The sequence below is a fragment of the Aulostomus chinensis genome, chromosome 20 (assembly GCF_037954235.1).
Source record: "Aulostomus chinensis isolate RoL2024-O1b breed Wild chromosome 20, RoL_Achi_v1.0, whole genome shotgun sequence".
NCBI classification, from domain to species: Eukaryota; Metazoa; Chordata; class Actinopteri; order Syngnathiformes; family Aulostomidae; genus Aulostomus; species Aulostomus chinensis.
Genome location: NC_141339.1, coordinates 22,671,101 through 22,698,918, shown reverse-complemented (window position 1 = coordinate 22,698,918; position 27,818 = coordinate 22,671,101). Strand labels below are relative to the sequence as shown.

The 27,818-nt window shown below is 45.7% G+C and overlaps 1 protein-coding gene across 1 annotated transcript in view; it reads right to left on the bottom strand.

Annotated features, from left to right (window-relative positions):
• Positions 1-27,254, bottom strand: part of man1a1 (mannosidase, alpha, class 1A, member 1) — a 126,183-nt gene extending 98,929 nt beyond the window's left edge. The window contains exon 1 of the mRNA XM_086188678.1: positions 26,529-27,254. Coding sequence (XP_086044804.1) covers positions 26,529-27,041 — 513 coding nt within the window. The 5' untranslated portion in view covers positions 27,042-27,254. The remainder of the gene's footprint in view (positions 1-26,528) is intronic.
• Between the last annotated feature and the right edge of the window lie 564 nt (positions 27,255-27,818).

Genomic DNA, 27,818 nt, shown 5'->3' with positions numbered 1-27,818 from the left:
TCTCTTTCCTTCAGCTGAAGTAAAAGGGTAAAGGTCGTTGTTCTACAACGAAGATGTCAAAGATGTGTCTGGCATCAGCAACTTCACCCCAGTCTCACACGAATTCCGGTGACGAAACCAAAAATGTCTTGATTGTGATTCGTCTGCGTCTGTGGACGGTAGCTGCACAATCCTCATCTGGGCTATCCCGTAATGGATCACCTGTGTATCAAACTTAGGTGAGTTTGAAAATCAGTCTGAAAAAGTCAGGGGTATCTTTTTTCCATATTTGGCTGCATTATGAATTTACTTTTTGGTAAATAATGGGGTTTTTTTTTAGGAAAAATATTTTTGTTGTTTTTGTTACTGTTCTTCAAAGGGCTTTACAAAAAAAAAAAAAAAAGACAACAGGCTAGCATCAAGCGATAGCAATGAGGACAGCCTTTGAGACATTCATGTTCCAAAAAGAAATCTTTAAAGGAAAAATTTTGACTTTGGTTCAGATTACATAAGAGAGGAGTTCCTCTCCAAGTCTGGCAGCCGCTCACTGAGCGGCACGCCAAGAAACATTTCACAGACATAAAAATATGTGTTAGCAGAACACCAGCACAGCCCAACCCTGCTTCGGTGTCTTCAAAATGACAACGCAGCATTGATGCAGCAGTGTCCACACACACACACACACACACACACACACACACACACACACACACACACGCGCGCACATACGTACACGCAGTGATGATGGCCAATCATTATTTGCTGTGCAAAAGTTAAAGGGTTAATGACCCTGTTTGCTCTGAGTGCTAAGTAAACTTTAACTGAGGGAATATGTGTGTGTGTGTGTGTGTGTGTGTGTGTGTGTGTGTGTGTGTGTGTGTGTGTGTTCTGCTGCTGTTGAAATGGAATCGTCCTGTAGTCGCCTAAGGGGAAACACTTGTGACTAACGCCCTTGTAACAGGTGCATTGTGTGTGAGCCAGAAGAGGGGGGGAGAGAGAGAGAGAGAGAGAGAGAGAGAGAGAGAAGAGAGAGAGAGAGAGAGAGAGAGAGAGAGAGAGAGAGAGAGAGAGAGAGAGAGAGGTTGGGTGTCAATATGGTTGTCGGGCAGATTAGGACATCAGACAGCCAACCAGCATGTGGACCACATAAACCAGAGTGAGCGCGCACACACACACACACACACACACACACACACACACACGCATGTATCAGCCTCTCCTAGAAAGCTCCCCTGTGAGTGTGTGGTAGAGTACAGATGCTTGACTGCCTTGCCGCCCGCCATCTCAACGAGAGGACGATAAAGACAGAGTGGGATGCTGGGAGAAGGAGACGAGGGCTCATAAAAGCCAAGAGACAGACAGCACTGAAGGAGTCAAACGTGTAAAATAATCAGCCAAAATGCAAAACTAACTGCCGCTTCACATCATCACATGGAGAAAAGTAATACCTTTTTATAATTATGCTTAAACATCCATAAAAAACAGTTTTACATCAAAAGAAGAGTGAGAGAGGGAGAGAAGAGAAATGTATTACTTGGCCAGTGCAAATAATGGAAAGTGCTCCATTGGCTGCGAATGATTTCCCTCTCAATCTTTCAGCAAAGTTTGAGCAGCCATTTGAAACATTGCTTTTCCTGAATAATGCAGGCTTATTCAACTGTTGGTGTGCATCGCTTGAAGCCGGTGTTAAACATCTGTCAGACTGTGACAGGCGGAGAGTAATAGGGGTTTGGGCAACGTGAGGGTAAGAAATGTGTCAACCAGTTGAGTTTTGGCTGATTCCACCACAGAGTTGTGAAATTTCCAGTTTCCATTAAGTTGTCCGGGGAAGAGTGGAAATGTCACCAAAAAGAAATGTGTTTTAGGTGCGTTTCCAGCCCCTGGCTGGGGCGGATGAAATAAACTACGATATTTTGTATATTCTTTATATTCCGCATAACTCTGAGAGTACACTCAAAGTCACCTGCGGCTGTGACAACAGAGAGGAGGAAGAAAAGCCCCCCCCCCCCCATAAAAAAAACAAGTGATAAATGGAGAGAAGTCTTGGAGAGTTACCCTCAGTTGGAAAAGCGGTCACGGTTCTTAGTCACCAGCTTGAACTGGAGGTGGAAGGCAAAGTTTGGGAACATTTGGGAAGACAATGAGAGTGGAAACGGCTGCTCAGCCACAAGAGTTCAAGACTCAACACGTTAGTTGAAATATGGCTGCAGGGTTGTTCGCCAGGCATGTTCGTGTTTATGTTTACCCCCCCCTCCCCCCCGATCTCTCCATGCTGGCAAGTCAGAAACATCCTGCCCCTCTGTATGAAAGTTTTACTGCATCTCTCTCATCCCCTGCTGCTCTTGCACACTCGCAACTGTATGGGTGCAGAAACATGCTCAGCACTTTATGGGAAGACAGAGCAGCGCATTAAAAATTCACTATCATTAAGTTGGCAAAAACAAGCATTAAAAAAAAAAAAGTCTTCCCCATCTTGCATCACTTCTCAGACACCAGGGGTATCCATGCATTTGACCGCGGGAAGAGAAAAAGAGGGGAAGCAGTGGATGCAGGGTTTGATGCATTTAAACGTCATGAAATAGAAATGACATTTTGAAATGACTCCCACCCCGAGGCCGCACCACAGCCTCGGCGAGCCACTCCTCTGCCGACACATGAACACGCCGACGCCGCTCCGAGGAAAACTGTTTCTTTATGGGACACAAATTGGACGAGGCGGCACAAGAGCTGAAATATTCACAAGGAGAGCTGATCATCAGGACCTGGTGACACTTGAGCTCCAGACCACTGGATGAGTTTACTGGCCCTGAGACAAAAGCGCTCAAAGACTTTTCCGACTCTGGTGTTTTGGGGTTTTACACCAAAAGCGCAGCTAAAGGTAGAAAAGAAAGGAGGATAATTTTGTGCTTGAACTGAAATGACTAATGAGGAGCAAACACACGCTTCCACCCTGCGAAGTGGAATAATCTGCATCGGCCCTGGAAACCGATACCACTCGATCCCAGCGTCTGCTCCCGGCGCAGAGGCGTGGAGAAGCTGAGGCCAAGCAGGGGCACCCGGGTCTTCACGTGGCTCCCTTCATAGCGCTGGGCTTGCTGCTCAGAACTTACACAGGTTTGTGTGTGTGTGTGTCAACTTTTTAAAATCAATACTCTGGGTACAAATGGGGTCCCGCGAGTATGAGACTGTGATGCGACCCCCCCCCCCCTCCTCCCCCGTCAGCCACAGATTGAATGTCCACCATTAGAGGAGTCATTTTCAGGCGCAGTAAAAAAGGAGCCGCGATCGTATGCTGTTGTCCCACCTGTGTGCATAATTAACTCCAGCAGCACATGCAAATGAGTCCAGGTACAAATAATTAGAATTACAAATGCACAAATATAATGGCCAGTAACCCAGGTGCTACCATCCCCTCTGTGTGCTGCAGTTTAATGGCGGGGAAATAAAGGAGGAAATGTGTCTCCAGTGTAGCTCTGCCGTTGATGCAGGAGCACCAGAAACACAATTGGCAGAGGTGAAAAAGCACCGGTATGAAATGAAAAGGCAAAGCTGGGCCAAGCTTGTAAAGGCTCCCAGCTCCGAGCGGTGAGAAGTAGCTGGAGGGGAAACGAAAGCCACTGCACACAGTAGTTTGACTTCACCGCTCCAGATCATCCAAATGTGTGTTGAGTTGCTCATTCCCTTTAAATTATGTGGACTTACTGATGCATCCACAATGCTCTAAAAAAAAAAAAAAAATCAATCTGCAGAAAATTGCCTGAGATATCGAATCCAAACGAGGATGATGCCGTCAAAGTTATACCATAACACGGAAATGCATTTCTACAGGAAGTGCACAATTTCCCAACTTGGTTGAGAGGAAAACAATCTTTTTGTTGCCACAACTCATTGTGTGCTGGTAGGACAGGAGCTACAGCCCACAGAGGCCCTGACATTTGTGCTTACAAGACCTGCTTCCTCACCCCACGCTGTTTTGGAAAAAGAGTCACCACCATTTTTCCACCTTGTCTCCTCACATCAACCGGTGAGAGGGAGAGAGAGAGAGAGAGAGAGAGAGAGAGGGAGAAAGGGGAGGACAATATCAGTCTCTCTGCCTCAGGCTCAGTCCTTCCAGAACCAGCGAGGGATTTTCCTCCACCCTTTCGTGTTCCAGCTACCGTAAACGGGCCAGTACTCCACCGCTCCTCCACGCGCTGCCATTTTGAGACCTGGTCATTTCTCGTGGACACGGAGGACTCCGAATCAATCCTCGCATTTTTAGAAATACGATTTAGTACACGTCTGTCTAATATGTGACATTGATATGAAGAAAAAAAGGGGGAATTAAACTCAGGGCTCAACAAAAAGGATTGGCCAGAGCAGGCAAAACTGCCAGGGAAAAGTGATGACCGAAGGTTTAATTCATATTTCATTTATAGCCCAGCTTGTACAACACTGCACTCTGAAAAAAACAACATGCTGAACATTGATTCTGTTTGCTGTTGACAGTATTTTCTGAATCACGGAGCTGCAGAAATATCCCAAATCTCCTGTGATAGAAACCTTTAGACCCTCACATGTGAACAACATCAAACTCTTGGAACCTGCTCAGATTTCCCTTCAACACGCAGTTGCACATGTTTGCATGTTCAGTCAAATATTGGCACGTTTGCACATTTCAACATAACCCTACAGAAGTCTACCCAAGCAAAACAACAACGGGCCTGATGCAAGCGATCAACTGTAGTTTGATGGTGCTGACTCACCCGCAGTGAAGGAGACGATCTCTGGGGGGGCCAGAGACACTATTTCAGATGTGCAGGAAGGTTTTACACCATGTGTCTCAGAGCCGATTCATTTTTAAGTAAAAATGCACTTCTCTCTACTCTTCAACACCCAGTAGCTGTACCAGGACTTCATCAACTTCAGGGCTGAAAGTCAGGCCGCTGAGATGTGCCATCATTTCCTAAACTGAGATTGGCAACATGATAATTTGGATTTATCTGATCCTGAAATGCAGGAATCCACGACGACTCTCTACTGCTACTACTTGGTGTGACGTCAGTGTTGTAATCTTTTATATGAGGCCGATTTGTCAGGGTGAAGCCCCCAGTAGGCTGGACTCCCGTCACGCTCGTCTGCAGGACCTCACAGGTCTGACAGCGTCTCATGTTTAACCACCGCAGGGTCGCTAGTCGGAGAGACAGTCAAGCTACTGGGCAGTCCAACCTGATGGCTACAGCTCCACTTGTCTTGCAGTTCTTCTTCAAAGAGATGCTGCTGTAATCACGCTTAACTTTAATTGCTCAATAATTACCTTTGCAAGGCAAACGTGAACTTGATGCAGCGTCAGCAACATCTGCACCGAGAAGGTGGGAACGACAGGCCGGCCAACCAACGGCTGAATTTTGGATTTAACAACTTAAATCACCTCTTGAGTGAGGAAATTACTTCTCTGTGCAGCTGCCCTTGTGCGGCAAGCCTGCTCCCACACTCACTAAACTGACGGTGGGTGGATTTGGGGAGGGTGAGGGGGGGCATAAACTGAGTCATTCCCAATAGCCTGATTGGTGTTTAACAATGCTCAGAGTTGATAATGCCGTCAACAGACCGAGCCTACCTGCACAGCAACATTAGACGCTGATCAATATCAGCTGATGGCTGTCTGGGGAGGAGAGGATGATGAAATTGAAGAGTGTTAGAAAATCTATATGTACGACTGACTGGTTAAGACATGGTTCTGGCAGTAAAACAACACTCCAGAGGGAGCGCAGTAAGTGCTCGCAAAGGTGTTGCGATCCATCATGAGTCCTTGATGATCTGTGGAAACAGGGGCGGCGTTTCACCTTATAAGACGTCACGTGACCCGTATCACATCCAAAATTGGGAGATTCATACGCACACGGTGTTTTCTTATTTTGGAATCAATACGGTCTGTCCATCCATCCATCCGCCCGTCACCATAACAACCATGTGTTTCTTTGTTTCACTGAAGGGCACCGTGGTTGATTTCAGGATGAAAACACATTTCAGATTTATGCCTCTGATATTTTTATGGTATTTTTCGGGGGTGTTGAGTCCCCCGCTTCCGTTGGCGGTGACCTTACTGACATGGTGAATTGCGAAACCCTCTTTCAACAGGCTGTGTGGTGTGTTTCGTTTTGCACAGCCGAATCACACGCACCGACCCGTGCGCACACACACACACACACACACACACACACACACACACACACACACACACTTATTGACTTGACCTTTGTCTTGGTTGTAGGAAGCTGCCCTGTTGGTTTTGACCCAGCTGCTTGACAAAAGACAAACTAATGAAGACTTTGTGAAAGGCAGATTGATTTTCTCTCTCTCTCCCTCCATTATGTCCACCGGCCGCTCAGAGAGAGGAGGCGGGTGGAAGCGGCGGTGCCGGTGGTGGTGCCGGTGTCGGCGGCGGCGGCAGAGCATGAGCTCATCACTCATTTGTTTAACAGGTTGGCAGAGATGAGGACTGAGCAGCAGGGAATGCCAGTAAACTTGTGCTCCATTCAAATGACTGAGAATAAGCGTGGAATATGAATTAGCTGGATTCAGGGAAAATCTGCTAACTCTCTTCATTTCAGCCGAGCCACCGGCCCGGGTATGTGGTTCATCGATCTTCAGCACTTTTGTCACAGCACCTAATGAAGGAATAAAGAGAAAAAACGACGGGGGCGCTATTAGATTGAGCCCTGCTGCAGTCTGGTCCTCAGAGGGGGTGCGGCTTGGCATCCTCGCACACACGGAGCGGCCAGCACAGAGGCAGCGGTAGACACAGCAAAGTAGGTGGAGCGAATGATGGTCTATGACAACCTGGCGCTCCTCACTGTGCAGCGAAGGCTTTGGAAGTACAGAGCCAAGAAGCATAATTTGTCTCCAGGATGCATGGCGAACGATTGTGAAACCAGCTGGAGTCAAGCTGGAGCGCCACACGAGACGTGAGGTGCTAGCAAGTAGATCCAGGTGAGGACACAGGTACACGAATCCAGGGACACTGTCACTGCCCTCACCGTGGTTGCGCGTGTCTTGTTCGGACTGATTGCGCCTGTCACTCTGTGGAGTGTTGCCCCCTGAGGACAGGAAGGCGTGTGATTGCCGTCATCAGGTCCAGGTGAGGAGGGGGACTCGCTGTCTCTTGGCAGAGCCAGAGAGAGCTTCCTCCTGCCTTGGTTAGGGTGAAAGTTACAGAGAATTTGCTCCCCAGTTGTCTCAGCCCTCATTTTCCTCTCTGCCAGTAACACCCTGTTAGCCTGTTCACCCTGAGGTCTGTGTACCTGCTCAGCAGCCGGTTGTGTTTGTTTTCTTCGAGCTGTTTGGTTCCCCTTGTCTTCATCTGCTCAGCAGTGGGGGTTCCATTACAGGGTTATATCACCCCTGGAGGGTTACCTTGAGATCGCCGTCCCAGTCCGGGGCTGGGTCCCACCCCCAGGTCTTCCTGAGGAGTTGACCTCCGTCAAGAAGCTGTGCATGATTCGCCTGTATTCTTCACACCAGTGCATCTCTGGTTCACCAAACAGGAGGAAAGGAGGTGAAACTCTCCTCCTCGTGTCAGGAATTGTGCTCGTGGTCAAGATCATGACGTTACTGGTACATCCGCACTGATTACAAATGCACAGTTTTACAGGATAGAACCGTTATCCAACGTTTCCATTTGTACATCCTGCTACATCATGGATCCTGTGGGCATTGGTGTTTACATTTTCAAGGCCCATCAAGTACTGGACGGTAGATTCAAATACCTAAGTGGTACGTTGGGATTAATTTCTGACGTTGTAAAGCTGTTGAGACAGTCAACTGATATTAAACCGCAGATGTTTTCATGTTATGAGACAAGGAGCTTAAAATTACAACCTGAGATTTTCAATGTGTTATTATCAGTTCATTAAAGTAGTTTAGAATTCAATGGTGTTGAATCTCCACTGAGTGAGTTTTAAGATGAGATCATCGGGGGGGGGGGGGGGGGGAACTGTCCTTGAAAAAAAAAGGGGGAAAATGTGATTTGATCAAGTCGTTCTCAATGGAACCTTGGACAGCTGAAACTGGCCGCTTCAGGTTCATGTTTTACAGCAGAAACAGTCAGTGGTGATGTGAATTTTGATCCGTGCGATGGCTTCTGTGTGTGTGTGTGTGTGTGTGCATGGGGGGGGGGGGGGGTCCACACAGACCATGTGGGTTGGTTATGGTTGCCAATCCCTCTGGGACAAAGTCTGGATTTATTTTTAGTCCCAGCATGTCCTTGCTTACAGGAGGCTTTAAAAAAAACAAAAACAAAACCCAGGTAATTCACAGTTTTACATTTTAAAGTTGTTTTATCTGTTCGTAACAACAGCTGCTGGTCACTTCCTATCAATCACTGGATCAACTGATGCACTTTCAGCTCTAATCCAGTGGGTTGAGTGTCCAATCACTACCGAGCGCATGGAAGCCATTGTTTGCTGATGCAACAATTCCAATCAATTGAGGCGATAATCAATATTGTTTACATCCATTCAACAGACCTGATAGTGAGCACAGCAAATGCCGCTGCTGACTCCGTTCCTTTAATTTCATGCTATTCAATCCTCCTTTAATATTTTCTTGGTAAAGATACTTGAACGAGTGATAACGTAATAATTATACCACAACTCCACTACAAAGCGGATGTAATTAGATCCGCTCCACTCCAGAGTAATTATGCCCCATGTTGGAAAAAAAAAAAGAAAAAAAGAAAATAAAGGGATAATAAAGTTGCCGTGGCATTTTCTCATCTTTTAGGCAAATTTATTACCTGAGCATACCTGGATACTTCAATCCCTAATTATTGCACCATTTGCACTGTAGCAGCTTCAGTGTAATTTGCCATGATAATTGTGGTAATAGAACCCACTCGGATGGAGAGTTTAAAGGGGCCTATAACGCTCGTATCCAGATCCGTATTTTAATTCTGGCACTAAAAACTGTCTTCCGTGAGTCCATGTTTAACTTGTCTGCGCGGCTCTTTATGCAACCATCCAACGTGTGGATCTCTCCTTTCACAGATCCGCCCCTCAGGTCGCTGTCAAAGCGGGACGAAACGGAGCCTGAAGCCTGAATTTTGCACTTCTACATTTACTATCTGCGTGATTTGAAACTTGGGCTGGATTTAGCATGCACTGCATTGCGAAAGGGATTGCATGATAACGTCTGTGACGTCAGACAAGTCTGAAGAATATTAATTCAAAACAGTCTTAATTTAAATTTTACTAGACACCCCCCCCCCCCCCCCACATTCCCAAGTTTCTCGCGTGTCTTCTCGATAGTTGAGGTTCAAAATCTGTGAGTGTGTGCAAAGTTCTCCCATTCATAGCTCTTACCACGGAAATGGTTGGTTAATTAGTCATTAACGAGCCCTTTCTCCTGGGGATGGACTGTTGTGTCTCAGTTGTACAGATGCAGTGTAAATCGCTCGCTGATGTTCCCAGTTGGACGGCGCCCAACTGGGCAGCAATCCAGACCACCTTCTGTAGCCAGTTCAACAGTCCTGTGAGGGAGGTGGTACCTATGAGCGCGGAGAAGGGAGACGGTCGGCCTGAGTCAGTTCAGTCCCCACCTCAGTCCTCACCTCAGTCCCCACCTCTGTCCCCACCTCAGTCCCCACCTCAGTCCCCACCCCAGTCCTCACCTCAGTCCCCACCTCTGTCCTGTCCTCACCTCTGTCCCCACTCAGGGTTTGAATCTGTAACGGCCAACAAGCCTGCATTCATCAACCAGACAAACTCGACCTGCTAGTCACCAACTCCAGGCTGTACGGCCATGCTACCAGGTATGAGGTTGTGTGATTGCGTGCCTCAAGCTGAGGCCAAGCCTAGCCTATTTAATGAGGGAACTGGACACTAAAACAGCGCTAACAAGGCTAACATTCATGCGCCACACCAGTTACAAAAAGGACAGCAACTTGTTCAGAAAACAAGGTCGTTCACGATAGCGTACTCAGCGGCGCCTCCCTGGACAGGACAACCGGCCCAAATCCCTCCTACAACCAAACGGTCTTTTTCTTCTTTTTCGGCTCATTCTGGGTACAACCTTGGCACCGCCTGTTTTACATCGGCCATATTGTCAGGGGTCGTCCACTTTATTCTGACAAAGTTGACTCAGGCAGTGAATGTAAACAAAAGCCATGTTCTCCTAAGTGAAGCCCAAACATTCACTGACCAAAGCACAAGTTGGTGCTGAAGCTGCTGATGAGCCAGACGTGAAGTCGACACTTCAGTAATGACGAGCGACTGGGACATAAAAGGACCTGCAGCCTGGAGTGTGTGTTTGACTGTGAAAGCAGAACATAAGAGCACTAGGTTCCGTCAGGCTGGAACGCACGCACAACGCGGCCTGGCCCGACGACTTCAGCTCGCTGGCGTCGGACTGGGAGGGCGGTGAGTCACAGGTTGTCTGCCGCATCACAGGTGGTTTTCAACTCCTGAGAATCTGATGGAACATCAGCTTTGCCGGACGGTTTGCCGAGTAAGTCTAATTATTCTAATTATCATCAGCGTCCGTACCTGACCAACTCGGTCTTCCTCGATTGGAACAACAATTCAACAAAGATTCTCCAGAGTCCATGAAGGCAAGCAGACAGCAGCCTCTGCATCGCCGTCTGAAATCTTCCCTGTGCCGGTACTAACAGACATTACTGGAGGCATGGCAAGTCTCCTCCAGTCGGCCCCGGTGGGTCATCAAGGCCCCAGATTATTTATATGACCATTAACATAAAGACACAGTTTAATGAGGGTAATGCTAGGGCACCGGCTTCAGCGAGGAAGAGAAATGAACATTTGGGAGGACCCGGTACCTCACAGGAACCAGTTAGTGTCGGGGCTGTTAGGAGCGAACGGTGAGGAAAGAGGATGAGATGAGAATGAGACAGGATGACAAAAGCTTTAGTCGGTCGTCTGTGTTTGTTTACACACTCGTGCTCTCAGGTCACGGCCAAGCAAATCAACAGAGAGTTTCACCACCTGAATATGAAAACAGGTGCAGAATCATAATTAGTGTGTGTGTGTGTGTGTGTGTGTTTGGATGGTTTCAACACTCAAGTATTGGTTTTCTGATAATGACGTTTTATTGGAAATCAGACTCGGCGTCTCACCTCTGTCACCATGGATGAGTGACTGAGACGACCAACGCCGTACTGCACGCCACACGGTTCATCAAGATGAATCTGTTTGACATGGTGATCAGCCTGACTGGAGATTAAAACCCTCCCTAGCATATCAATAGACAAATACCGGGTCCTAGTTGGCCTCTAAATTCAGTTTCCGGGGCTTGACAGAGCTTCTAGGGTCATTAAGGTCCTCAAGTTGAAAGAGAAAATTGAACCAAAATCAGTTTCACATCCAAGCGCTGAGACTAAATTTAATGGAGGGCCGCTGGTCAAATTCACACACACACACACACACACACACACACACACACACACACACACACACACACACACACACACACACACACACACACACACACACACACACACACTTTGTTGTTAAAAAGTTAAAGGAACAAAAGTCCAAATTTTCCGTGTCTCAACCAATACCTGCAACACACACGCTACTCGGACCATGTGTACCACATTCCTTTAAACAAATAAGGTTATCATGTAGCCTGCAACTGAGTGTAATTACCAGCATCCATTATGGTGCACACAAACACACTGATGTTGTATATGTGCTGAAGTGGCTGCAGGATACTTGGCTGAATAATTTAGCTTGTGTACTTGGCTTCTCTCTTCCTCCCAGTAAACTGAACTGGGCACACACAGCCAACACACACGGGGAGAAAGATAGGAAAACAAACAAGGGAGACGTGTTGGAGACAGAGGACAAACTAGTTCAGAGCGGTTAATACCGAGATTTATAAGCTGCCCGGCTAAACGTGTCAGGTGATCTTTGGGTCAGGGTCCTCTGGGGGTTGATCTGTAAGAGTCCCTCCAGTGTGTGTGTGTGTGTGTGTGTGTGTGTGGGGGGGGGGATGTCACACAGACCATGTGGGGAGATGATGGAGAACAATCTGTGGTTGAGCTGCTTGGAAATAAAAACTCAACAGTAATATAAAAATGAAAACATCATCAGTTTTATAATGCTATCATAAAGAGCGGACATGGAGTTATGGCCGTGGTCATTCCACTTGACATTCACTGAGAGGCTAATGCACTCTGCTACTCTCCCAGCCAGGCATTTATACTGTGGCGCTGTGTGTTTTTATAAGCAGCCTATTTTGTTTCTACCTCCGCTGGAGTTCAATAGTGTCCTTCGTAAATCTTTTGGAATGTAATCACTTCACTACAGATATTTCTATTTCACCACGGCTGCTTTCTGGCTTCATTTCTGGCCTTGCTGATCTCACACAAATTCCATCTCCGCGCTGCACCTTTTCGAGCTCTCCATCACGTGCGGCGCGTGCCCACAGGGCTGCCTCTGTACGCTGATTGTAGAATTACCTGCAACCTCAGTAAATCAGATGTAAATTACAAAGAGAGCGTAGATGCAATATTGGGAAATGAATTTCAGCTACTTTGAGCTTTTGCTGCGCTGTCCTGTGGCTGCTGGGTCGTGATGCATTATATGGAAACGGGACAGAAAGCAGGGAATAACTTTTGAGAGGAAATTTGATAGGAGGACCGTGAGGTAAGCGCACCATCACCGTGACTAAAGGGGACACCCCGACAGAATGCACTGATGGGACAGCAGCACCCACCAGAAAGAGACGGATGACATCACTCTCCGAAACTTGAACAATATCAATCAAGCAGGCCTGTGGCCAGCTTACTTTGAGGAGAGACAATAAGGTTTGAGGTGGCAAAGAGCCAAAGACACTGAGCTACAGCTAAGGTCCGTTAGCTCGTCGTAAATATATGCATGCTGCGAAAGTAGAAGTTGATTGATAAGGGGATATGTCATTCGTGGAAACTGGGTTGTGCATGCTGAGGTAAGCACTCTTCAGAAAAAAAGATAGGCTTTAGATCTAAAGATTCAACACCACAGATTTCTCTCGTTTTTCTTGGCGTACTTTGTTGACTTCACCGGTCAGTTTATCAGAAGACAACAAGGTTGAGAGTGCAGGACGGTAAGTCCTTACACAAATTCAAACAAAGAAGAAGAAATGAATGAAAAACATAAAACTTTGGTTGCAGAATTCACCTGAAACTCGGTGTTACCGCATATGGAAGGTATTAGTCGCAGGAAAGTTGCGCTTGGCCGCGTGTAAACGCCGCAGTCGTAAATGAGCAGGTCTAATAATCCTAACATTTCCTATCCAACAAGGAGATGACAAAGTCCTTAGCTGATATGATAAGCAGGATATTTGCAATGTGAGAACGCAAGCTCTCCGGTGGAGAAGTGAGCCACAGAGGGAAGCGGAGATTGAAAAATAAATGGAGTATGTGATTGACAGCCTATGATTCTTGGTATTAGGCTGAATTGGGTTAGGAAGAGAGAACCAGCCAGCCATAACCCCCGGGGCGCTTGGGACACAGTAATATTGCATATCCAAGAGCATTTTCCTCCGTCTCCATCACCGGGCTACGAGGCACAAAATATTTCATCTCCTCCAGAGACGTTGCCTGAAGGGTTTCAAATCAAACTCAGCTCAAGGATCTGAAAACAGCCAGCCTGTTTTTGCCAGTGACTCCAGGCTCGTCGCTGCCAAGAAAAAACTGGCAACATGTTGACATAACCAGAGATATCAAACTTCTGTCCTTGGACTTTACAGTGATAAAAAAAAGAAAAGAGAGAAAGGTGGCAGACAAGCCGGGCAAACACACTGTCACAGGCGTACACAGGTGAGTCACTTCATAAACAACCCGCCGGAATGAAAAGGTAACCTGAGGATGTGGTAACATGACCTCACACAAACTCATCTCACACAACAGATTCGCGTAACACTGCATAAGGTTGGCACAAATCCCTTTAACGGCAAGAGAAGTGTGTGTGTGTGTGTGTGTGTGTGTGTGTGTGTGTTCAATATTCATTTCTACATTCAACAGGGTTCCTCCAAACTTTCATTACTACCTTGTCCATGACCTTTCCAAACCCTCTCTAGTCAATTTTCATGACCCTACATTTTCTGAAAACCCTGTTCAGACGTGAAAAATCTGATTAAAACATATTAGCAAAATAAATACATATTCACAAAGAGCTGTTCCTCAGTCAATCCTAAATGAAACGCATCATCTAAATTTCTGGTAGAGGCGACACAAATTGCACATCAGTACGAGACAAACGTTAAACTCTAACCTGAGAAAATATGACAACTGAAGCTGCTTCTCTTTTTAAACTGCAAGTAAAAGGAGAATAAATACAACAAAGGCCACGCTACCCTGTTTGTGATCACTCTAGTGTTAATACTGTGAGTGCAATCGATAACCTTGGGATGCTAATGAGCTAGCAGTACGTTAGCTGTGAGCCAGACGAGACAAATTGCCCCTTCCGGCCACGCGAATCCAACAGCTATGACAAACGCACATGTTTTGGTCATTAATGGCAAGCCCAGCTCATAGATTCTACACGGATATATTCACCCAAAGCCCCCCAGAGGCCGAGGGGTCACTTTGCTCCGCATACATCACCGTCTTTAGTCAAAGGAATCCAAACAATCCTGCAGACTGCTAATGATCCAAAAAGCAATAATAATGCGCTGTCTGACTCGGGACTGGAACGTGCGCCGCATCCCTCCTCATCTCGCTCACCTTCAGTCCGTCACTAACACGCCAGTAAAAGGTTGCATTCAAGTGACACAGAGGAGTGTAAATCTGAATGCGCTCATCATTGATTCGGCCCCGGCTCTCCTTCCACGCCTGTTCTTACTTGCTAACAGATTACCTGCTACACTGCTCGACAGACATATTTATGTTTTCCAACACAGTGCGATCCTTGGACCAAAAGCCAGGGGAAGACTTTGCTTCACAAGATAATCCTCACAAATGAACACTTTTATGATTTTAAGTATAAACGCAGGACAAAGTCCACATTATACATCTGCAACGTGACGACTTCAACATCATGACAACTCGCTGCTGCGCTTCGTCTGTTTTTCTCCTCGTTTATCCACTAGTTGGCAACTGCTGTTTTTTTTAAAGACACATAAAAAAGCTCAAAAATTCCTGAGTGTATAATTTACTAATATATTCATAGCTGCAGAGCAAAATGTTAAAGTATCTGAAGTTAAGAGTGAACTACAGTCCTTACTGCAGGCGTTCAACCAGAAACCCGTTAACCTTGAGAAGAAGGACCCACAGGTTCAACAATACTAACTTTCGTGCAGATTTAGAACTCATTCTACGTAAAGAATCCGTTCATTGATCTGCACTTCCTGTAGCTCTTTCACAATAAATCCCAAGCGGATAAGAGATCACACCCTGTGAAACAGTTTAGTGTGACACAGACGGAGAAAATGCGGCGTTTATTTTCACAGCTGCCTCAACAAATAGCCGCGGATCAAAACAGAAGCCGTCTGAATGAAATATCACCGAATCAGAAACAAATGAAGGACCTGCCTCCAAGAGGTAAATTAAGATTCTGACCACTGCAACAGTGAAAAGTCCTAACCATCAAGAACGGCGAGACACATCTGTCTATGACTGTTGAGGGTGAAAGAGATTGAATGTGAGCGAGAGAAACCAACAGCCATCAAATCACAACTCCTTCAAATAGGACCCATTCAGACACATTTGTTGAGCGACTGCAACCTATCAACAGCTGCCAGACAAGAACACACACACACACACACACACACACACACACACACATATAACCAGCTCACATTTAGCTGAAAATGTCAGGCTGTACATGAATAAGGTCTGGGAGAAAAATGACAGCAAACTTCCCTCTGCCGAGGATGAGGATCTATTTTTTTTTGTTGCGTCTCTCTTTGGACGGCCTGGTGGATGTCTGCTCATTTACGGTTCTCTGCAAACAAGCTGCGGGTGGAGAGGAACGGAGGCAGTGGACTGAAGCTCTGAATGGTTTCAATTATGTGAGGAGGGAGTACGGAGGCTTATTGATGACTTGCTATTGACATTTCATTTAGCTAGTCTTTTAAGGCACTAATTTCTCGCCGTCCGGTGTCAGCCAAATGCACTGCAACTGTCCCACTCAAGCTTTCAGACACCAGGGCCCTTCAATATTGGTAATCTGATCCCATTTTTACTTGGCTATGATAAAGCATCACATGACCACAGGACCTTTTTCAGACTGGTATGCACTGGCATAGACGAAGCTGTCCCATGACTTGTGTTCATTTAAATTCAGCAGCACACCTCCAGCACTTAAAAATATTCCATCATGAATCTAAAATTGAATCACCAGACGCCTTCATGCATCACAACACCAAAATTAAGCCCAGGGCACAACTGCACTTAACTGGCTGTTGTGGGAGAAACACTAAACTTTAGTCTACCAGGTGCTGAACTACAAAAAGTTAGATACCAAAAAACTTGAGGCCAAAACACCACAGGTAAAGGAGTGCCTCCAAACTCATCATTCTCTACGAGCAGACCTGCGCTGGAGGCAAAGGTGACTGCACGCCACTGTCCTGATTACCGCCACTGCTGCACCAGAGAAGGCACAGAGAAATGGTGGTGCTGTTTTTTTGTTTTGTTTTTTTTAAGTGCCAGTCACATCATAACTTCCTTCCACAACGACAATACATGAGGAGCAGCGAGTGGTTGAGGTCCAGAAATATCAATAAATATCATTAAAACCACATTTGTACCGCGCGATGCATCATTTGGCAGGCAGGGTCCCTTCAGTAAGGACGCACCGATGAACAATTCCAATAAATCTTGCATTCTTTTGTGTGTGTGTGTGTGTGTATATATATATATACATACATATATATATATACACACACACACACACACACACACACACACTTTATTTTTTTTATTTTTTTTCCTCCCCTGGTTTGATTTACCCATGAGTTATTTAGGGTCAAAGAGGGAGGAGGAGAATTTAATCTTTTAATTTTAATTTTTTCCTTTTTTTTTTCTTCTCATGACCGGAGAAGCAAATAAAAGCCCTCTGTATAAAGAAGCTCACAAATTAAGAAGTCAAGCGCAGGCTAACGTTCCTTGAACTTCCATGTCATGGAGGACCGAGGCTATAAAGGGTTGTACAGTGTGTGTGTGTGTGTGTGTGTGTGTGTTTCAGCTGATAAACCATGTACAATCCCACTGTATAGACTTGCTTGTGCAGTTTCCCATCCACGCTCAGTCTTGCACACCCGTAGCACAAATACTGCATGTAATTTATTTTGCTTTTCCAAATCAATGCTCAATGACTATGCATGAACAGGACTGAAGCAGGCAGAATGGATACACTAACAGCAGTAAAGACCCAGATACACCCCTGAGATGGATACCATCTATCGGCAATAACGCTGCGGACAGCATCATTTCCTCGTCCCGGCTCGTGCCTTGTGAGATGGGGGGCTCGCCTTGGGCTGCAGCTGAACTACTTAAAAGGGCTACAAGACACGCGCATTAGGAAAAAAAATACATGGAAGAGGCACACTGACAGTTGAAGAGAAATTACCCAATCAGTCAGTCTGGAGTGTATATTTCCTCAAAGCGAGACTGCGGAGGCAGTAAATGTGAGACCTGGAATGAGCGCAATCACCCAGAAAGACCTACTACAACCCCCCAAACTCTGGACCAATCAATCCACACTGGCAATTCCTCGAGCTGCACCATAACAATCCATATTCATATATGGATTTTAAATTCCTAAGGCCCCATGGGCGAGCCACCAGACCCGTATATTTACACCGACTTTATCATGCAATTACAATATTCATTATTTGGATCTGATAGTCCTCGCCAGCCTGCTGGCCTTGGGCTAGTGGAATAGAATGATTTGTCTCTGCAGGGGGAGACGCCAGTGGACATGCTAATGTATCACAGTAGCCTGTGATTGTTATACTCACTGCTTTAAACAATTATTCATCAAGTAAATGTATTGTGTCCGAATAAAGTCATTTAAAAAAATGTAAAACCTGACAAAATTGCAATGGACATTTTAATCTTGTACAACCAGAGAGATTTTAATGTAAAAATATTTAACTCAATATCATATAAACAAAAGAAAAAGAAAAAAGCAGCAAATACTGGCTGTTCAGAAGGTGGAGTCAGGGGACGTTTGTGCGGAAATTGAACCTTTTGTCACTTTGACACTAAAGATTCCGGCTTTGTTTCATGAATCATCAAAAGCCAAGACACTTGTGAGGGATTCTTTCCCCATAAGCCTCTGACGTCATGGCATGAGAGGGCAGGAAAACCAGTTGTGGTTTTCAAGTTTCAAATAGTGTGGTGCTGGTTGTCTGAGGGGTGGGGCCACAGGTTGTGGGATGTCACATCTCCCATACGTGCTGTAGACACATGCGTACATACAGTCCATACCCAGGCAGACAGAGAGCATGAAGCTATCCAGAATCCAGACAGCAATCTCTCACCCCAGAGCTGCTACATATTAACAGCATTGCGGGCAACTGTGGTCGCGCCAGCAAGCTCGCGCTTATCTTCCAACTGCGCTCGTTCACCGTTTATCTGGTGCTCGTGTTCGTGCTGCAGCACGGCTAAGATCATCACCCGCTGTAGCAACTGAAAGAGAGGGAGATGCGCGGAGAGGGAGACGGGCGCTCATTCGGGGAGAAGCTCCTGTTTCACGTATCCAGCGGTGTGCAGACAGGATCCGCAGACCCTCATGATGGATGTTTACATCACGCTGACCAAAACCAGCAGGGACGGAAACCATGAATTAGCCTTTAGAACCCAACAGTCGCACACGACGCTGGACTTCCTCAAGGCAGCAGCCAAGCACAAGTTTCATCACGTGAACGGTTGCTGAATTAATGGATTCAAAGATTTCTTCCTCTGTTATTATGTGACAGTGATGAAAGTGAAAAGTGTCATTTTTCATTCCATGAGATTGCTTTCTTCTCAGGTTTTATGTTTATTTAGGAAAGACAAACTCAACTGAACCAGAAGTGACACTTCTGATTTGACTCTAGCGAGCAAACATGCAAAGAGAAAATTATCTTAACGTTATCCTGAAAATAGAAAATGATGCCTTCTTTGATCAAATCAATCAAAAGGTTTAAAAATGAGCCTGTTAATCAGATCTAAGTGTTCATTATGACTGGGCTCTGATCTAAAATAACCTGACATGAAAACCTGAATGTACATGTATCTGTTAAGGACTACACTACGTCTTTATTAAAGAAAAAAAGTAGTAATGAAAATGAATGAAAGTAGTTTGGTTCCTGCAGGATCACACACACACACACACACACACACACACACACACACACACACACACACACACACACACACACTAACCTATGCAGGAAGCAGTGGTGCAAGCTGGGAGTCACAGCTATTACAGTCATTAGACAATTAAACAGAGCACTTGCAGGGTCCAGCAGTAACTCTATCTCCCTTTTTCTCACACACACACACACACACACACACACACGCGCTCATCTGGTTTCCCCTCTAAAAGAAGATGTGGGCCCCAGGAACCAGGGACAATTAGTTCAATGGTCGATACAGAAAGAGGACTTATGGGCTGCCAAGTTAGGCTGAGAACAAGACAGAAGCTGAGAATTCAATTTCAGGCTCTAAAAGGTTGGCAAAGCAGTAAAAATGGCTTCTTTTGTGATACATATGCAAGCATGCAAAGACAAAACTCGTGCAGGGTTGCACCATGGGATAGGAATCATGTTGGGAACAGGCCAGACGAAGTGAAGTGAATCCTTACGGTGGCAGGCAGCAATGGAAAGATGAGGAGGGAGACGGGGGAGGAAATAACATGCACATAGAGATGTAGGGAGAGTGGGGGGGGCTAATGTGTCGTCTTTCTTTGACAGGAGGTTTTAGCCCGCGAGGAGAGACGAGACCTTTATAAAGCTCCAACCTATAACCCACAGTGTTGAGAGTAAGTAAACCAGTGCATGTCTACAAGCTGTGGCTAACCGTGTCCTGCCTGCACGCGTGAGTATTTCAAAGACAACCGAGGTAACAGGACATTAAGTGAGTGTCCTTTAAGATAGTGCGCTGAAACACACCAAACACACACTCCTCCTTATGGCCAGCGGAATGCTCATTTGCATCTCATCTGCATACATTAAAACCTCAATGCATGCACACGGGGAGGAGATGATGAGTCAGGACAGCAGCGGTTGCCGGGAGCGCTAAAGGTGAGTCCGTGTATTAATTAGCAATAACCCCTGTCATCATTGCTGCCACAACAGTAGAGCTTCAGCAACAGTTCCTGAAGAGTCCAGGCTTCCCCACAAGCCCCTAAGGGGGGGGGGGTTCCTGCATAGAGGTGGGCGATACACATGTAAAACTCTATCACACTATTTCCTGGTGTTCTTTGTGGGAGCAATAAAAATGGCAATCGTCATGCGGCGTGGAGGGTAGCGCAAAAACACTGATCCAAAAACAGAAGTCCTCGCAGTAGAAATGGAAACACCAACACTCACAGGACTCGTGATCCAACCCAGGATAAACATGGAAATGCTGTAGAAAAAAAATACTCAACCTCACGGGACTCAATGGGATTGTTTTATCTGAGACAACACGTCGGACGGAAGCCAGACATGAAGGTTTGTTCCCTGTGACCATAAAACCCCACCAACACCATCTCGCTTTTGTCGGCAACGGGTTTCATCAGAATGCACTCCCGGGACAGACGACTGACACAAAGATCAACCCACTTGTGTTCAGTTCCATGTTTCTGTGTTTGAATTTGAGCCTGTGATGAGGATGAGCTCGCTGCCTCTGAAGTCTTCACTAAACCTCAAATCAGAGAGGAAGTGTACATTGTTTCCTCTGCCGCGGCAGAGTAGAAGCCCGCCACTGATTGGAGGGCACGTTCCTGGGTTCTAGACCAGTGGCTAACCATCAGGACACTGATTAGAAGTTGCATTAAACTGACTTCACCGTCTCACACCGTGATAGTAAGAAGACCGTGGAGACTTGATGTCTGGCCAATGCCTGGATCAACTAAACAGGGTCAGCGGAGACGCCGGTATTGATCCGGAGAATCAGAGCAGCGCCCGTTTGCACCGAATCTCTAAGCGTGCAGTCATTGAACCTCCTCGAGGCTTGACTGTGAGGAAACTAATGAGAAGGAATATGAAGGGTAAAGTGTTTAGTGTCAGTTGAGGCTGTGGATAATATTTCTCACAGCTCTGGGAATTGCTAGGAAGCCCAGTGGGAAGTTTGAAATGGAATCTATTCCGAAAAAAAACATGAAATAAAAAGGTAGTTTACTGTGTCAAATAACACAAGCCTGCTAGCATCCAGCATCCACTTTTATTATCCCTGTTTATAAGCTGAGGTTTTCATCATGAACTCCCGCTGCTCTTGCCTCCCCAGCCCCTCTGACAGCCAGTGGAAGCGGGGCTGCAGACCACAGGGGAGCAAGGGCTCTCCGGCAAGTCTTTGATTTCAAGCCGACAAACAGATTTACGTGATTGTGGGATTGCGGCGGCCACTCACAACAAGCCAGTTATCCTTTACAGAGCGGCTCCTGCCGCCCAGCCTCTGCCCATCACAAACAGAACACACGCGCACTGAGACCACAACACCGCGGCACAGATTCCTGGAGAAATGGGTCAGATGGCGGAGATGTCTACATCTGAGAAACTTAGCTTTCTCATAATTTAGCAAACCCTGACTGGATTACAGCAGGTCACCAGATGTCAGGGGGTGCAGGGAACGCCCCTTAACAGGACTCGTATTACCAGGGGACCTCATGTGTCTTCCTCACATCTGTGTTTCTTGCACTATGTTAACTTTTGACAGGATAAATCAGCGTTCCACTGGGATTTAGTGGCACGAGTGCAGGGCTTGTTGAGGTTTTGAACTTTGCCATACTACGGTATGTACTGTAGATATCAAATATACTGCAAAAATGTCTATCAAAAGATGAACTTGTATCGATTAGATCATAATTGTCACGAAGAACCTGCAAAACTGCTTTGTTGCAATATTTTACATTCTGAACATGAGAAAGATTCATGTTTTTTTAATTCTATAGTTCACACTGATAAAGCCAGCATCGTTTATTGGCTTCACGACTGTAAATTTCCACAGCTTGGAGCTGAATCGTGTTGTTTGTTCATATTTTCTTCTCATTTATGACAACTCTGTTGCTCAGTGTCACAAATTAAAAGAAAAAAGAAGAAGAGGATGTGCCTTTTATTTGTATTTCATTCACATGATTATCAGAAAATAATCATGAGGTGGTGAATTAGTGGCAACTTTTTGTAGAATTTACGGAAAACACACACACACATATTATATATATATATATATATATATTATATATATATATATATAAAAGTTGCCACTAATTCACCACCTCATGATTATTTTCTGATAATCATGTGAATGAAATACAAATAAAAGGCACATCCTCTTCTTCTTTTTTCTTGTAGTAGTTTTTAGGGGGAGGGGCAACGGGAGGCAACGGGAAGTGCGACATCATAAAACTTCCCTGACAAATCTCTCACTTTGACTGCAGACATTCTGACACAAATCTCAAACGACACACAGACAGCATCAAAGCTGTCATCTCAGATCCTGGACCAGGGCCCACATTTGTCGCAGCGAATGTAAAACTAAATAATCAAATAAGCAGCCCATTATTTGGTTCGACTTTTGGCCCTCCAAAAAGGGAAAAGGTTTGGGGACCCCTGTCCTACACCCACAAACTCAGCTCTGCACTTCTTCAGAACGCCAACAATGCGAACCCAAAGTTTGACGTCCATGTCAAGGCTCTGTCACTTTCCTCTGCCTCCATATCTGATGCGGGATTTTCATGATTCAAGACGGCAGCAGCAGGTTCCTCTCCAACAAAAAACTCAGTCGTGACCCAAGTGTCAATTTCTTCCCCAAAATAGGTCAGGAAGAAATGGATCAGTAACTTTGAAAAGTGGGTCACGAGCGGATGGTTTGTCTCCACATCACACGGCGCAGCAGGACCCGCTCTGGCTGACAGCCGGGACAGAAGCAGCCTCGGGTCGGGACGCCTCACTCAGCTCACCTCACCGAGATGCTGATTTGCACGGAACTGGAATTATCATATGACCTCCGAGTTTGGTGAAACATGGCGGTTAATTTACATTTTTACTTTGCAAATCACAGACATGGCAGAGTTGCTCGGGATTAAGCCCCGTAATTATTACACATGAGCAGAGGTCACGGTCGCCCCATGCAAACAGGGACAGGGTGCGTTTAATGGTTCATAGTTTTTGGCTTTGCCTGGTAGAAAGAGCAAGAAAGCCAGGGCAAGCGTACCTGAAGTGTTCCTGAACGTTGGCTTGTTACTCCAGCTGCTATTTTGGTCTACGACATATACACAGGAGCGATAAAAAGAAGCAAAAATACTTCTGAGAACTGCATCGTCATTGTTAATATGGCGCGTTAGATCTCTGGATGTTGGGACTGTCTCCAGATGGTAATTTCTCACAGTCTGGGGACAGATGGCAGCTGGATGCTCTAAATATACATTTAGGTTCTCCTATATGAGAGCTGCACAGTACAATCCCTGCTTTATAGTACCACAGTGTTACTGTTTATGTACTTAGAATGACTCCTAGAATAAATGGAAACAGAGGGGCTCCGCTTATTTTCATCAAAGAAATCAAACTGAACGGCTCGGGGGGAAAAAGGTATCACATTGATATTATTTTTGCAGCTATTGCCATTGCAATACTGTTCAACATGTTTGAATAAATTATCATTATTGTGTCAATCATATTTTTTTTGGAGAAAAACATAGTGAAATGATGTCGGTGTGTGTTTCTTTTCAGGGGTCTGAACCAAACAAAGATGTTTTCTTAAGTCGAAAGGCTGGAGTATCTCTGCAGCAGTTAGACTGCAGGATTTCGAATGCTATCCTGACACACAATTGGCAAACACTGCTGTAGGCCGCATTGTGATTTCATTAAAATTCCAATATACTATGCAGGCCCTGCAATGAATCAACTATAAAATGCCAAGAAAATTTTTTAAATGTTCATCACAATACACCAGAGCACGGCGGAGCTCGCTTAAACTGCTTCTTCAGTCCATCAGAAAAACTCACACATGGCAAAACAGCAGCGAGTCCTGATATTCAAGACTCTGGAACCAGCGAATGTTTGACACGTTGAAAAAAAAGACCGAAACAATTCAACAATTGTATGTTGCTGTTGATTAACTGATTTGTATCAACAAATCAGTTAATTCTTGCTCCAGAAGAAAAAGTTGTTGTTTTTTTTTGGGGGGGGGGGGGGGGGTTGGTATTGAAGAAGTGCTTGATTCAAATTACATTTTTCTAATGGGAATGTGCGTTCAGAGTGTGCAACACCAGCAGGTGAGTGCAGGTGAGATTCCCTGCCGCTGTTAAGCTGGCAGCTCAGTTCCCAGTTCGCTCCGCCGTCGGGGCTTTCTGGCAGGTGCTAGTGTTGCACTTCGCTTCTGATCACAACTTCCTGACGTGAACCACAACAAGGAAAGATGTTTTTGTCGCAAAGAAGCAAATCCATCAGGATAATTTAAATACTGATCACAAAACGGTTAGATATGGAGAAGGGCCGTCCTAGCAGGTCGCTGTAAGGATGCTTGTCAGTGATACTGGAGTAACTCCTTACATGCTGGAGGACTTCCCAGTTAACATGGTCTATCCGATCCGGTTTACATAGTATTTTATTACAGCAGGTCCGGGGGCTGGCTAACATTCGCTGTCATATCTAAGCCGATCTGAAAGACTTCCTGTATGAAACAGAGGAGCTCAAACTCCTCTCAGAGAAATAGACATGAGCAGACGGGCAATGCTAATGTTAGCGGCCGCAGCAACAGTCAAAAATATCCAATGCCAGTATTAACATATGCACGATGGACCGTAGGGCATTTTATTTTTCTAACAGTACGACAGGAAATGAACACAACACTATAGCATCTTAACGGAGGTCACGATGGCTCAGTTTGTGTGTTTGTGCCACCGCCAAAATGATGTCAAACACATTTGACACCTGTGACGTGACTTATGTGATGTCAGGGGGACGTCTATACAAGTTCGGTTGACAGGATGACGACATTTAAGCATTCAGTGGCAGTTGATGTCAAATTTAGGTCCAAAATGTCCCCCAGCAGCATTTTAGACAGTGTAAACAGGCAGTGACCCGCCAGCACAGACACCCGAGTATTCAAAAAGGTGGGCTGGAAAGGGTTTTCTAGACTAATGAAACTTATTTAGAAGTGGCTGCTAACTTTTTATAGTTATCACGTGGAAATCTCCTGAGAGCAGTCACCCCAAAACAGACAGACCTGCATTATCGATGCTGCGATATATTAAAAATACCCCTGAGATTGTTCATGTTGTCAGAACTTCCGAACGTTCCACCAGCGTCCGCAAAGCTGTACAGGAGAAATCACAATCTTCCTGGCATCAGCTGAGAGCCTCCACCATAGACGGTTGTCAAATGATTTTCGGTGAGATGCAAATATCAGGTGTCACAACTGTCTGCCTGCCACCAGAGTGCCTAACTTGGTCAGCTGACACCACCTCTGGACTTTCCACTGCTGTCCACACAGCCAGACAGTGACATAATACAATGACGCCAGATACCTACTGCCTGTTAGTGCTGTAAGCACTGCTGCAGGCTGCAAGTCTGACAATTTGCATTTTTGGTGTGAATTTAAGTGCCACTGGCACATAGGCAAGTAAATATAATCCAATATAAAAAGGTGGCCCTGGGATGCTGTTTCATCCAGATATATGAGGGTCAAAGACTAAATTACTAATCACAAAAACACACGATCATTGCTTTGCCTAAGTACGTCACACATGTCGTATAATAATCTGGTTAGGAACATGCTAGATCTCGGACATATAAAGCATAGAAGGTGTGCATTACCCTGTTCTTCCCACAACCGTAAACGTTTCACGTCAGCACCGTGTTCCCTGGTACAGGAAACTTGTAAGACAGGTAGATCAGCCCGGAGGGGGGCAGTGGATCCTGTCTGCATACCATCTTCCTCAGCTAACAAAGTTGGCACCGGGAAGACATATCAGCCAAATTCCATTTACGAATACGTCATTTACAAATTCAAGGCCACCCGTAAGCGTACATGGCACACAAAACAGTGACTAACATATTTAGTTACACACCTGAGGGTGTTTTGTTTAGTCCGGCTACAAAGTATTCTCAGTGCTCAACTTCAATCTTACACAATTTGAAGTTGAACCCGTTGAGTACTGACATTTCTGCGCTGACACCGCGTATGTCCACAGGCAGATGCGACTTGGTCAAAAAAATGTATAAAAGTGAAAATTCTATGAATTTAAGTGGTTGTTGATGTGTTGTGCCCAAGCCGAATGGTGGAGGGTGTATGATTCATTTAAATTAAGTGTTAAGTCATGCTCTACCCTGAGTGCTAGCAGCCGGAATACAAGGTGTAGCGTAATTGTAGGATTTCCGAATGAGGTTCGGTGTGGCGTTTCCCACGGTACAACGATCAGAGATTAACGGATCCTTACCTCTTTGATTTTAGCACGTCTTTCCTTGGTTTCCGAGTCCAGGGGTTCACGTCCAGTTGCCCCAGGTGGACGATGGTACTCGAGAAAAGGTAAAGTGTTGACATCATTCCCACCTTGCTCCTTCCCTCCCTCCTTCCGAACTTCCTCCTTTGCTTTTGAAATATCTTGTTTAATCTCATCGGGACGTTTTTGTAGAGTATCCTTAGCCTCTAGCAGAGCCTTTTCGTGGTCTTTCCTTATTTTAGCCAGGACCCTATCGTCGTTCCCAGTCGAACCGGAGTCGCTGCTGTCCGGACCGGTGCGGGTGTTGGTCTCCACCGCGGAGGAATGAAAGAAAACTCCGCTAAGCAGCTTGGAAGAGTCCGGTAAGAAAAAAATGGCCCCGAAACAGAGTGTTATAAAAGCACTGAAGACTAATAACAAAATAAATTTCTCTGTCAACCTGAAAGAGGTCGGGCTGGCTGACTTCCTATTCGGGGTCGCGGTGAAAGGTAGAAGAGTTGCAACTGGCATTTTCCCCTCTTCCTTTGACAACTCGAGCAACAACAACAAAAAATGGGGTTTCAACGCCGGATTTTACTCGCGGAAGGTTCGGTGTCGGCGTATTCCGTTCAGAAATCCATATCCAGGTCATACAACCGGTGTCGAACGTGAAGTAACACTAGTAATATCCCCGGTATAAACTTGAGGTAGAGCGCCTGTCCATACCGGAGACTCAGCACAGACCGAGTCCACCAGCTCACACAGGAAGCAGCGCTAGATAGGCGTGACTGACAGCCGCGATGAGCTAATCACGTTCCGCCCTGTGAGTGGTGGGAACACGGCAGGGGGCGTGGCCACCAACGGCTGGCTATAAAACCGCTGGCAACCCGCGACATCCACTGTATTTCTACCAACTGTCCAATCGTGCTGTGCTATGAGTACATGTCATTGAGTACTAAATTACTTTAGTATGATATTTTAGCTTTTTTACTTTGACGACATCACAGCAATGCCTCATCCAAAAAAGTTGCTCACACACTCCAGAAAGCAGGAAGAGCCAGGTACATATATTTAGCCTGAAGCTAACGGTACCCCATGGCCACCGACTACAAACAACAGCAGAACTGTCCAAAAAAAATGGCTGTTTACAAACTCTCTATCTAATTTTGACATTATTTACATCTTCTTTATCCACCTGTTTCCTCAAATCTACAAAACTTTTTGTCAGAGTTGAAAACAAGCTAACTGTAAGCCTACCACCTAGTTTCCCGCTAACGGTAGCCCTTTGTACAACTAGCTGGCTCATCC